Raw genomic sequence first — 14,140 nt, 5'->3', positions numbered from 1 at the left:
TGAAACCAGAAGAGTGGAGGCTGTGACTAATGCCCATTGTTTTGGAATGAAATCATAAGCGTAATTTACACTGGGGACATGTCCCCATCACTTATTGAAAGCAACAAGAAACGATAACAAATGAAAATGTTTTGAAAAAGGTTTCTTTTCACAATAAGAAAACATGCAATGCGATGTAGGCTAAATATAGAAGAAACAAATGTGCATTGTTCAAAAAAAGTAACTTAAGCTAAAAAAAAAAACAAGCTACTGATTATAGTCCTTTACGTTTTTAGATTTAGAATTGTCACCTGTTTCCCTTTATATAAATAAAGACATTTTCAGCATAAATTGGTGCAGAAAATGTCTCTAGAATGCAGAAAAGTAAGTGTTTAATGCTCAAAATCTTCTGGGGAATGACACCCAGACCCCCACTCACATATTTCAGCATTGAATATTTCTTCAAAATAGTGTTAAAATATTTTCTCGACTTGTGTTCATGAGTTAAGCGTATCGTCACACCCCTAATCTGTCCCCACCACTTTTCAACACAAAGTGACGCCCTTGAATGAAATGTTCAACAGTTATATATGGTTGTAATGTTTGGGTGTCAACATATTTTTAAAGAAAAACAACATAACCAAATACCATGATAATGAGAAACTTCAATTTTCTGTTGTGGTTGACTGACAATATCTAGTGTCCTCTCACCTTTGACAGGTATTTGGATCAAACCCAGACGAACATCCAGGATGAGGGAGAAGAGGGCTGACTTTGTGGCAGGATGCCTGGGAGGAAGGGTAATCGCAGCTGGTGGTCTAGGTCAGCACCTACATTCTTTTCCACCTCTTTTTCAGTGTGTTCTTTTCTGTGAATTAAAATACAGTGCTGTGCTTGGACCTAAGAAGGAAGAAAAGGGACAGAACAACAACTCAGGTAATCCTGTGACTGATTTCCAATGTTGCAGAATATTTTTTCCGTTAAAGGACATACCTTACAATGGTCTTACCCCAGTCAGTGTATCAAAGTATTTATCTGTAGAAAGTAAATGGTATGATGCTTTAAAAAAAGAGAAATAATGATATCATATTCAATTCTCGTGTCAGTTACACAAACTATTACAAAAACGTTCATTTTGTAGTCTTATTGTTTCACAGTGCATGGTGTATATGTAATGAATGGCAAGTAATCTTTTCGGTGTTACGGTTAAATGTGTAACCTCAGCTGGAGTACAACCCAGCAATGTGTAATTATTAAAATTATACTTTACCACTTACTCTGGAGGTAACTTTTAAAACAGAATAGCCAAAGTCAGTGCAGAGCCTAGAAATCCAGAGTCTCAATTTCAGCTGCATTCAGATGGTTGGGTCAGAATTTGGCGTACACAACATGAAAGCATGGACCCATCCTGCCTTGTATCAACGGTTCAGGCTGCTGCTGGTGGTGTAGTTAGCCCCTTAGTACCAAATGAGCATTGTTTAAACATGACAGCCTACCTGAGTGTTGTTGCTGACCATGTCCATCCCTTTATGACCACAGTGTACCATCTCCTGATGGCTATTTCCTGCAGGATAATGCTCCATGTCACAAAGCTCAAATCATCTCAAACTGGTTTCCTGAACACAGCAATGAGTTCACTGTACTCCAGTGACCTCCACAGTCACCAGATCTTAATCCAATAGATCACCTTTGGGATGTGGTGAAACAGGAGATTCTCAAAATATTTTGAATACAATTCATTTCATAATAAAGGGGCTCACCACTTAAACATCCATCCATCCATCTATTGTCCACTAGGGCTGTGCAATTATTCAAATTTTAATCATGATTTTGAATTTGGCTTCCAACGAAACCAACTGAAATCAAACGATTATTGTGCCTCTCGACAAGACGAAATGAGAAACGAAACCAGCACACCCTTTCCCTTACAGCTGCGCCCCCGCCCCTCCCTAAAAGCTCAAACTCCCTCTCAGCAGGTTGTGATTTTTAGTTCAGCTCGAGCCAACATGATGGTTTTATAACTGCTACAACTTGTTAATCACCATTATTATCTTAAGCCTATGGCATTTTACACTGCAGAAATTAGCCTAGTGGCCTCTACCCATAGTTCAACAATTTACTAAACCCAGTGTGTTAAGCCTTTGCATTAATAATATCAATTACTTTTTCTTATTTAATGGGCTATTTGGGATGCACAATCATTTAAAGAAAATAATCATTTCATTTTAAAAGTTAAATGAATGCATGATGTTTCCTAAGTAAATCATTAATCGTGTTAATAACCGCAATCTCAATTATGGCCAAAATAATCTTGATTATCATTTTTGCCGTAATTGAGCATCCCTATCGTCAACCGCTTATCCTGTGTACAGGGTTGCGGGGGGGACCAATCCCAGCTGGCATTGGGCAAGAGGCCTACTTAAACATACCAAAATTAATTTTCCATTAACTTTGAATTTTCTCCTTGACTGAGCTGCATTTGTTAAAGTAAATATGAACGATGAATGATGCTACAAATTAATCAGAGGTCTGCTTTTGTCCTTCATAACATGCTTGTTAAGCAGATATTGACTTGTCTTTTCTTTTCTCTCAGCAAGATTACACACATACTGGGTATACACACGGGGGATACACACAAAGTGGTGTAACCCCCGAAGCCATGAATGAAAAATAAGAATGAAATGGATGTGTGTGTGTGTGCGTGTGTGTGCTTGTGAGTAGGTGTGTGTGCTCTTGTGTCTGCTAACGTGCAAAATAACAAAATGAGAGAGGGAGAGTGGGAGGAAAAGAGGTATATATGTTATATTTTCTCTGTGTAAGTGTCAGCTGTGAGTCTGGCTCGCCATCTAATCCAGTGGGATATTTTGGGCTTGTGAGTCATAGCTGGTTTATGGCCCATTTCCAACCCTGTGCCTTTTGACTTGGGAAATAAAAGATAAAAATACATCCACAATGACCAAATAGCATATATTAGGCAGTTATAAACAAGTTAGGATGAAGAATTAGCATAGTCTAGATACTGGGGGATGGTTAACATCATATTTGCAGGAGTTATACATACTGTATGTACAGTATAAATGAACTCACCTGATTAAAAAGCAGTGTTGTTCTTCACTCTTTGTAGATCTGTTCAAGGCTTTTGATAACTGTTGATTGCAATATTTTGTTAAATAAGCTGTTTTCCATTGGTTTGATGATGATTCTGCTCACAACTGGTTCAAATAATATCTCTAAATGGTTGATAAAGGTATCCCACACGGATCAATATTAGGCCATCAATTATTTACTCTATAGATGGTCAAAACAATTAAGGGAACACTCAATCATCACAGTATAACATCATGTCAATTACTGTAAACTTCAGGGATATCAATCTGTGCAAATGAATAATAATAATAAGTTATATTTATATAGCGCCTTTCACGAGACCCAAAGACGCTTTACACATAATTGCAGAGACAGTCTGGAGATGTTTTTGAGGTGGTAGAAAGCAGATTTGGTAATGAGTTTGACATGTGACTGGAAGGAAAGGGTGGAGTCCAAAATGACACCAAGGTTGCGGACTTCTTGGGATGGAAAGTCATCAGCAAGACAACCTCCTAAAAGTGAATGTTTTGTAGGTGGTGGCCACAGAAAATTGCTCTCTCCACATCCTTCCTGACTGATTGTTTTGTGCTAGTTTTGTGTTTTGCTGGTGTCCTTGTCACTACTGGTAGAGTGAGGCTGTACCTGCAGCCCATTCAGTTTGTACAGGTAGTCCAGCTTCTCCAGGATGGCATATCCATATGTGCACATCCATATGTGCCATCACAAAAAGTATTGCTGTGTCTCCCTGCACAGTCTCAAGAGCATGGATACTAGAAGACAGCCACTAAGAGAGCTTGACAGGGCTGTAGAAGGGCATCAACCCATCTGCTCCTTAGTGCGAGGAGGAACAGGTGGAGCCCTGCCAGAGCTCTACAAAATCACCTCGCTAATGGTATGCATGTTTCCTACCAAACTGTCAGAAACAGACTCGATGAGGGTGGCATGATGGCCCGACATCCTCTAGTGAGATCTGTGCTCAGAGCCCAGCACCATGTAGCTCAATTGGCATTAGCCAGATAAAGCCAGAATTGACAGGTCTGCCATTTACGGATGATGCCTGGCCTCATGTGGCCAGAGCATGATGCCTGGCCTCATGTGGCCAGAGCATGTAGGCAGTTCCTGGATGACGAAGGTATTGATGCCATTGACTGTCACACTCCTCAGTCTTGAATCCAATTGACAACCTCTGGGATGTTATCGGTGCTTCCAAGGCCCCCAAGTAGCACCGCAGACCGTCCAGGAGCTCACCAATGCACTGATCTAGGTCTGGGAGGAGATCCCGCAGGACACCATCCGCCGTCTCATCAGGAGCATGCCCAGACGTTGTCAGGAGTGCAAACAGGAATGTGGGGGCCGTACACACGACTGACTCACATTATGAGTTGCCGTAATGAAAGTGATTTCAGTGTGATTTCAGTTTTTTTACTTTGATTCTCGGTATATGACGCCCTGAGATGAGAACGAGCTCGGGTTTCTGCTGGGGTCAGCGAGGGAGGCTGTGGCTCAGGAGTAGTCCCTGGCTGTATGTCAAAGTGTCCTTGGGCAAGATGCTGAATCCTGAATTGCCCCTGATGGCTGTTCCACCAGTGTATGAACGTGTGTGAATGGTGAATGTGATGTAAGAGCGCTTTGAGAAGTCGCAAACACTAGCACAGCATTTACATTTACAGGAGGAGCCACCCTCATTTTTTTTCCTCTGCTCAACAATTGCCTTTTGCTTCGTATCACTTATCAATGGACTTATTTTCTTTTTGACAGCAATCACGCTCAGCTGGATGCCGGATATATGGCGGTGACTTGGTCCGCTATTTTAGTCCACACACTATTTTTAATCTCCCAAGTTAAGCGTTATGTGAATTTGGATTTCTCGACTGAGGTTACAGAACACCTCTAAGTCACCTGACTTGAAGTTCAGTAAAAAAACTGCGATTAAAAGCCATTTAGCTTGCGAGATGAGAAAAGTGGCATCGATTGCTAGGTAACAGACATAAAAGTTGATATCCAATATTGGATTGAGTATTTAGGATTTCCTAACCTGAGATAAGATTGGATGAAGTAAGATAGGATTTGCTTCTGTTATACCAAATAAGGAAAAATCCTATCTTAGACTCTTCTTATCTTAAGACTTAAGATACGGTCCGCGATCTCACTCACTTTTCATTTACAAGGCCGTGATATCTAAATTGCAGAGATATTCAACTTCTCTAGCTGAATCAACATTTTAATCAGTATCTGTGTGTGTCTGACAGAATTGTATGTATGCCATTTATTCTCAGTTCTCTCTTTGCAAAAGAGATCCTGATCTCGGTGAGACTTCCTGAATAAATAAAGGTTAACTTACATTAATACTGAGTAATCTTACCATTTTAAAATCATGTAAAAAGAACTAAAAGAGGTCTGACTTTAAAGCAGATTCATTTTGATTGAAAAAGCTTAACAAAGTTAAAACCCTTAAATAGGCCAGATGACTCTTCTCTGCTTACTGAATAACTCTTAATGACCACTTTCTGCATGATGATATGCTGGTCGATGGCAACGTTGGATGCTGGTTTTGTTACAATTTGTTATCAGACCTGAAAAGCTGTAAAGAAAAAGGAAAAACAACCCCAGGTACCCCTCTCTTATCAAAGCTTTTATTTTGGTAGCTAATCCTCTACATGGCATTACAAATTCAAAAGGCGCCCTGGGGAAGGCCAGCAGATGTCATAAGCCATTAGGACAGCTTTTAAAGGGCTTTGTCTTTCTGTATTGCTCCTCTGTGCTCGAGTATTGTGGTAAAAAATGTAAAAATACATAGAAACCATTAAAAAAAATCTCAAGCAAATGTAAAAGAATTGTCCCTGATGAAGGATTTACATAGTCGATTCAGAATGGTGTTATAATTTTGGATTTATTCACGCATTTAAAAATATTTATTAAGAGCTTCTTTCTTTTCATTTACAGCAATATGTTGATATTTATATCATAATTGGCTGTATATTAACTTATTGGGAGAAAACCTGTAGTTTTATATAAAATCAGGCATTGAGCACCCCATAAAGCCAAAACGCTATGATCCCTGTTTCATAATGGCTCTGCAAAGAGTCGACTGTGAGATTGGGAGTCGAATCAGGCTCCTCATTGAATCTTCGACTATTCGGGGTCAGCCCTAGTTTCCATGTGCATTTCTCTGTGTATGTGTCTGTTCTAATGACACCAATGTGACAGTCTTCACCACCTTCACCCATGCACCCTGTATCAGTACATCTCTTCTTCATTGTCTCTTTATTTTTGCACCCCCCCCCACCACCACCCAGTCTTTAGTTCATATTAATGCCTGACAAGTTGATATCTGCATGTAAATTGTAATTACATGCAACTCGTCAGAGAAGACCGTCTTAAAATGCAATTATTTGCTCAGCCATATCATTACATTATCAGACTATTTGTCAGACATTTTCACACACACACACACACGCGCACACACACACACACACACACACACACCAAATACACCACTCACACACAGTATACTTTATGTCAAACACACACATAGCTGGTCACATAAACATATGTAAACATGTGAATACACAATGTACATTCTTTATAAATGTCATACATTCATACTTTGTTTTCTTCAACTCTTCCCTCATGAAACATTTAGGCCTATTACATTGGATGATATTATAAAAGGAAGCCTAAACAAAAAGCCAGAAACAAAACTGATATTTAAATGTTCAATTAAACCATTGTGGTTCAGGGTTCAGTGTATTCACAAAACATTGTTAGGCTCAAAGTAGCTCTAACTGGCAGCATTAGTGTACAAGTGCTAACTTAAGACTATTTTTGGTCTAAGAGTAATTCATAAAGCATTTCAGAACTAAAACTAGCTCTTAGGTCTGAGAGGTCAGAGGAGGCTCAGAGTACCCCCGTGTCACTAAGACCTACTGCCAGTCAATCATCTGCTTCAGGTTTTGCGCCTTATTGTTTCAGACAGAAACCCCTTTCTCTTAACTTAACTTGAGTACAATAATGTTGATTATCTGAATTATTCATTGGCGGTCAAAGCCAACAAACAGCAAGCCAGTCACCAGCAGGCATGGGCCGGTATGAGATTTTGATGGTATGATAACCTTAAGCAAAAATATCACGGTTTCACTGTATTGTGGTATTGCAGTTACAGCTTTAAAATGTCTTATTTTTAAATGCAATGCAACATATACAACTGCTGCTAAGAATAATATCTAATAATGCTATAAAATCGATTATTGTTATTTCAGTGTTGATGCATAAGGAGAGAGAGAGCGTGAGTGTGTCTCACATACACATACACCGCCATCTGTTTTACAGTGGAAGAGACACCAGAGCCAGCAGTTGTATTTTCTTCTTTTTGTTTTTTAAAGTTGGGAATTTTTAACAGATGTACACAATGGTGGAAGCGTAAACAAAAGTACAGACATGATACCAGCTAAATTGAATTATTGTACTAAATCTCAGAAACCCCGCTCTGTGAAGTAAGACGTTTTATAGATGGGACATGCCACTTCAAGAATCCCCAATACAACTCTTTAGGGAAAGCCTGTAAGACCAAAGATGGCGGTTATCCCGCCCTGCCCGCTAGAAAGCCAATCATCTTCTTTTAACAGACGAGGCGGGAAACATATTTCAGCCAATCGTGTGGTTCCACTGATGTAAGGGTCTGCTACACAAGAATGGTAGTAGTGACGCATGCGCATTTTAAATAACCGGTGAGGAAAAACGCATTTTAAGCCTTATTTTTGAGCAAAGTCATCAAACTTCAAGCAATCCCCCCCAGTGAAAGTGCAGTTATGACTCTCTCCTCATTCAGATACACTAGGGGCCTAGGCTTGTTAGTTCAAATTAATTGGCATGGGATGATGGTGTTGAGGAGATCCAGACTTACACTCAGCAGTGTTGTTTGTCATTTTGTCTATAACCGGAGACCACAGGAGTGCTGGTAGCAGGTGCACAGCTACCTCACATCATTTGGTAAATCATGATGACTGTTTTGAGCAGCATTTAGACCAGTGAAAACTTATTATTAGTTACAAGGAACCTGGAGGAAGCAAGCAAGAAGGTCAAGGATGAGTGATGTGTATTACCTGCTAAAATATGCAAAGTGCTGAAAAAGGGGAACGTAATGACTATTTACAGCACAGATAAATTATCATCACAAACTCCGTAGCAGGTTTGTTGTGGCTTCTATTTGACCAGTGTTATTGTTTTGCTGTCTGAAAACAGAATCTACAGGAGTTCACAGAGGGGTGAACAGAAAAAACACTTGTGAGCTTCAGAAACGGTGACACTGAAAACTAGAGATGGAAATAGTAGTGATTTTCAAACTGCAAATGCAAAAGATACAGACTGCAACAGATGCAAAATGACTCAGGCCTCATAAATTGCATGAAATTTCCTGGACTTTGTATTTTTAAAACAACTGTGGTTGTGGGGGGGTGTTATCATCACAATTTCTATGAAAATTTGGTTTATGTTCCAATAAGAATGAAATAAAATAAACTCTAATTTTTCATCTATGTTCAGTGACCAAAAAAAGGATAAAATAGTGTGGGGTGAGAATTATTCCAGTTCATCAGATGTCAGTATTTTAGTATTTCAGGGGTTGGCTAGCGTTATGTACATGTTGCCCAATGTGTGACAAAAAAGTATTTAAAAAATCTGTCTATAACAGTGGAATGTTATGTGTGGGCTGTGTTCTAGGTTTCAACAATTGTAAAGTCAGCTTTATCTTTTCACTAATACATGCAGGTCTCTAATGGGTCTGTAACATGTGACAATAGGTGAGTAGCATTATTTCAAAAGGGATGAAATGAGGATACCTCACCAGGTGCCTTTGAAGCTTCAAAGCTGAATACTAATGGTATACATCCATCTATCCATTACCTTATTATACTTATCCCTTGCAGAATCACAACTGTTGTAACAGACTGTGTAGGATATCTCATGATGAGTAAACTGAACTCCATGTGAAAAATAGGTGGATTGCCCCTTTAACAAAGGGACAGCAAAATGTCTTCCAAAAATGTAATGTAAATGTGTTTCACCACCTTACAAATATTTTTTTTCTAGCTGTAAGCAGGTCCTCTATTTCCTGGAAATCAATTATTTTAATATATGCTAATGCTACAAATGTTTTCTGTTTTCTCGTGTGAACAAACTACATACTGGTTAGTTTTAGTATTAATACCTTTATTACTAAGATTCTCAGAGTAAGTCTGTGAAGTGCATCCTGGGAAATTGAGGAAGTAAAATAAGTAAAAGGTCAGGGATAGTGAGTAAAACACACTAGTCATCATTGCCTGAGATTTAAAAGTTTTTTGCCAAGATTTTAGTATATAGTATGTTTTGTTTTAAGTATTGTACTTACTACATTTGGCTACATTTTAAATTACATTTGTTAACTTAAAATGTAGCGAAGTATGCATGTTTGCGCATGCCTCAAAGACAGGACTGACAGTGACTCTTGCTGTGGAGAGTTGCAGCTGCAGTAGCACATGGATCATGTGGAAAATCAGGAGCGTTGAAGCCCGATGAAGCCCGACACTCCTGATATTACACATTATCCATGATGATGCGGAAAAATAAAAATTAATGGCAAAAATTGAATGTCATGTCTCCCCTGGCTTCCCTGTAGTTCCAGGCTGCAGGTAGCCCTACCACAGGTGGTTGAAAAGAAGTTTTCATAGTTTGTTAAGAGGTTTTGCTCAAATTAGCCAAAAAGACATCGGGGCATGACATTACTGATGTTGTTTAGCACTAGCAACCTGCTGGTAACTAGTTAATTATTATAACTATAAATTAATCATGCTAACGCCTATGATGGGCTATTAAAATGACTACCTGTTAGGGATATGACTTCATATCATATGCCCATTTTCATGGGAAAATCATTCTCAAAACTATGCAATAACATAAAAGATCTCTAACATTGTTCTGTGCCACTTCTTTGGCAAAGTCAAACAAACTAAAACCGAAAGCGCAATTTGTGCCCTTATCCAATTGCAAAAGACTGCGATTTAATTAAATAAGTATAAATAAGATATAAAATCAGTATAAATAAGTTCTTTAAGGAGGTTAAAAAGTAGCATGTACTATGAGTAAATGTTAAATGAGCTACTTTTACTTCTACTTGAGTATATTTTTATACCAGTAAGTTTACTTAACTTACTTTTTACTTAAGTAAAAGTTCATCAAAGTAATCGTACGTTTATTTTAGTACTCTTTCCACCTCTGGTGTATAGCACGATAGTGATTCTACTGGAATCACATGGAGGATTTTGATGTGTTTGTGAGTTGTGGACCAACTATAAATCAAAGAAAAAGGTTAAATCACTGTGCTGTATGTATTGTGTGTGACTGTGTGCATAGAGCTCTTTCTAGAAGAGAGAACAGGAGAGACGAAGAACAATGCAACAGAGGTTCTGAGTTGGAGGGGTGACAGAAGCAGAAGACAGGAATACAATTTGAGACGAGAGGCATCAAGGAGTGAAAGTGAACATGAAATGAGAGCAGGAGTGTTGAAAGGAGGATGTTTAGCAGGGAGGACAGGAGGAAGCATAGTAGAATAGAACAAAGGAGGAGGATGACAGATGAGTAGGGGTTAAGAGTGATAAAACTGAAGAAAAGTGTTTCTAAGAAAGGATTCGAAATTATAAGAGGAAGAAAATAAGTGAAGAGAGAATAAGAAAGATGATTATTTTAAGGACAAAAAAGAGTGAATAATTAACTTAATGGAGAAAGGCAAATGAGATAAGAGCAAAGGATGGACATAAAGAGGAGAGGAAGGGAGGTCAAAAGAAGAGTGGGAGCAGAATGGAGGAGGAGAGGGGCTGCTGGATGAGTGGCTGGTGAACTGACGTGACGTCTATGGGCCATGAATCAAAGCGACAACAGGAAGCCTTTGAGCATAAAGAGCAGCATAGAGTATGTTTCTGTGCTACATGCGTATGTGCATGTGTGCAGTCACAGGTGTGGATACGTACTTGTGTCCTATAAAGGAGCCGATGCCTGAGCGGCTTTGAAAAGGCCGACTCTGCACTGTCACTTTGTTCTTCCAACAAAATGATGATAATAGCCCTCCTTAGACAGACAGACGTGCGCACACACACACACTCTGACTCGCTCACCTGTCTATATCATTTGGGGTCTCGCTGTGATGTGGGTCTCCATGGAAATGGCAACAACTTAGTGTTGGCTGATGTATAACGACAGTGAGCATTGCACCTGAGGTGAGAGAGAGGGAAAGAGGGGGGAGGGAAAGAAAAACAGAGACCAGGATACCTTAGAAAGGAGAAGAATCAAGTGACGTTTCAGATTGCAACCAACTGATAATTCTTCCCCTCACAATCCAGTTCCAAGCATGTAGATATAAAGGGCTCATTCCAAGGTAATAAAAACACAACAGTCCTTTTTATTTTATTATTATGCTACTTATGAATATTATATTCCATTTCTGACAGTATTTCTGCAAATATCCCCCTAAATCTTACACACCGGTCCTTTAACATGTCATAGATAAATTAAGGCAAAATTCTTAAAAAGCTCTCCAGCTTTCTAGTTTTGACTGATTCTAAGTTTTTTGCAAACCTCTTAGTGTCAGCCTTCCTGGAGAACATACTAAATCCAGCAACATACAGGAAATTAATATCCTACAACATTTGCAAATAAATCTAATTATTATGTAAAAAAATTATGTAAAACAACAGTAATTCAGCCTACAACTTTTACATTAAGCCATCAATTCCTATAAAAGCTGTATATTCGCAATGCTTAGGTGCATGATGCCAAAAAAGTTAGACTTTAATAAGAGCAAATAATGTGTGTTCGTTTTGGGCCAGTAAGCGTTAAGTTGTAATTACACAGTTTGGCCAAAATTGGCTTCAGGTTGTGTATCATGTGGTGTCGTAATAATCGAAAAATGATTTCCTATCTGGGAAAATTCACGTGAACATGGCTGACAGCTCGGTTGATGGTTAGAAACGTTTAATGGTGCGAAATCACGTATTGCTTGTACATATTTGCAATATGGTATTAGGTTATAGCGGTTAGTTTGCTGTCCATGTAGACTGAAGTAGATTAATTAGGAAAGTTATTTATTAGCAGTATTTGCAGTACAAGCAATATTTTAGTGGTTTCAGGTAAACTGTTTCAGCATAGTTGGATGACAATGATAATTCTAATCCAACACATTTTTATTGTAGCATCTATGTTATTTCCACATTCCGACTTACCGAAGTTGGAAGAACAACTTCCCAACTCAGGAAATGGGACAATTCGAGGAGCACATGAATGCACCAAAAGCCTGGGGGGCTTGCCCAAATCTCCAACCAAACTGTTGGCCATCATTTCGTGTCCTTACATGTGTATATGGGTGTGGCGGATAGCGCTGTGGCCTCACAGCAAGAACGTCGCGGTTTCAAACCCGGTTGCCCTGGCCATTCTGTGTGCAGTGTGCATGTTCTCCCCGTGTCTGCATGGGTTCTCTCTGGGTGCTCCGGCTTCCTCCCACCGTACAAAGACATGCAGCCTAGGTTGATTGTTGACCCCAAATTGTCCTTAGGTGTGAGTGTGACTGGTTGTTTGTCTATGTGTGGCCCTGCGATGGACTGGCGACCTGTCCAGGGTGTACCCCGCCTTGCGCCCGAAGTCAGCTGGGATTGGCTCCAGCCCCCTGCGACCCTGTACGCAGGATAAGCGGTTGATGATGGATGGACATGTGTATGTGTTCATTACCTAAGTTTATTCCACTACTTAATGCTCAATGCGTGTCACTCCTGCCCGAGCATCTGAATACCTAGTCACTGTTACTGTGTTATTGTTTGAAAATCATGGAATTCATATCACTGAATTTAATTAAATTCATGTTTGTTAATGTCAAGTTACAAAATCAGATACAAAATTAAAATACCCAATAATCAGGAGCGATATTCAAATAGCTCAGATTTCATAAGCTCGATTCATATGTAAAAAAATTATGAAAAATATCTGATTTCTCAAATTGGCTCTGTCAAGTGTAGACACTAATGTTCAAGATGCAAGCATAAACAATTGAGCTTGATTGGTTTCAAAGTAAAATAAAACAAGTATAATATTTGCCTGCTTTAAATAAAACAATATTTAAATGTCAACATTATGTATTCCATAATCTCATAAGATTCAGATATTAATGGCTTCTATAGTCTACTTCAGAAAAAGAAAAAAATTGTATGTTTAAAATTGTTTTTCCAACTAAATGAAATACTTCGCTAATGCTGAATTTGACACATAATGGCTGTCATCCTAAAATTTTTCTTTCCATTTTGCAGGTAATGAACCATCGCCGTTGGGCACGGTGGAGAGCTACAACCCGGTGAAGCAGCGCTGGGAGTATGTGGCACCCATGCCCACTGCACGCTGCTCCTCTGCTCTCCTGCAGACAGCCAGCATGCTCTTTGTCATTGGCGGAGTTGCCCAGGGACCCAGTAATGCTGTGGAAGCTCTCTGCTTACCAGAAACTGTGTGACACATGCAGACACACTAACACACACAGAGGAATAAATGCAACCCAGGGTTGATATTTTATTCATGTATGTGTATAGACAGACGAAAACACATGAATTGGATCCACAGATCGCACTTAGATACTTTTCTACCTTCATGTCCAACTGATGGATTCCTCTTGAACACTGGGATGTAAAAAACTCTTTTTCACATTCAACAAGCATTTTCAAATGGGGGCTGCAGAAACAATTTGTGACAGAGCTGGACGAATTTGAGAGGACATTCAAGCCGACTGCTGTGACTGGCAAGGACAGAAATCTGACAGCTTTTCTACACTGGGGAGGAGTAGGACAAAAAAAGAGCAAAAAACAGACACGCACATAGTGTCTGAAGAAACAACGCGCCTTTGAACTGTTGAGTATTTTTCAGAATAAAAGCAGGGTACTTTTATGGATATTAAAGGAACATAGGGCCATATCTGTTCTCTGCAGCAGCTTTGCTCTCCCCTGCTGCTGCGACAGCAAGCTCTACACTTTTCTATGACCTTAGAAACAACACTTAGTTGAGACAGTGACAT

At 39.3% G+C, this 14,140-nt stretch overlaps 1 protein-coding gene across 1 annotated transcript; it reads left to right on the top strand.

Annotated features, from left to right (window-relative positions):
- Positions 1–644: 644 nt before the first annotated feature.
- Positions 645–13,644, top strand: klhdc8b (kelch domain containing 8B). Its single transcript, XM_046042406.1, has 2 exons — positions 645–801; positions 13,389–13,644. The coding sequence occupies exons 1-2, from the start codon at positions 732–734 to the stop codon at positions 13,583–13,585; spliced, it is 267 nt and encodes an 88-aa protein (XP_045898362.1). The 5' UTR covers positions 645–731; the 3' UTR covers positions 13,586–13,644.
- Positions 13,645–14,140: the final 496 nt, after the last annotated feature.

This window comes from Micropterus dolomieu, unplaced genomic scaffold (genome assembly GCF_021292245.1).
Source record: "Micropterus dolomieu isolate WLL.071019.BEF.003 ecotype Adirondacks unplaced genomic scaffold, ASM2129224v1 contig_12926, whole genome shotgun sequence".
Lineage (NCBI taxonomy): Eukaryota > Metazoa > Chordata > Actinopteri > Centrarchiformes > Centrarchidae > Micropterus > Micropterus dolomieu.
This window is presented reverse-complemented; position numbering and strand designations above follow the sequence as displayed.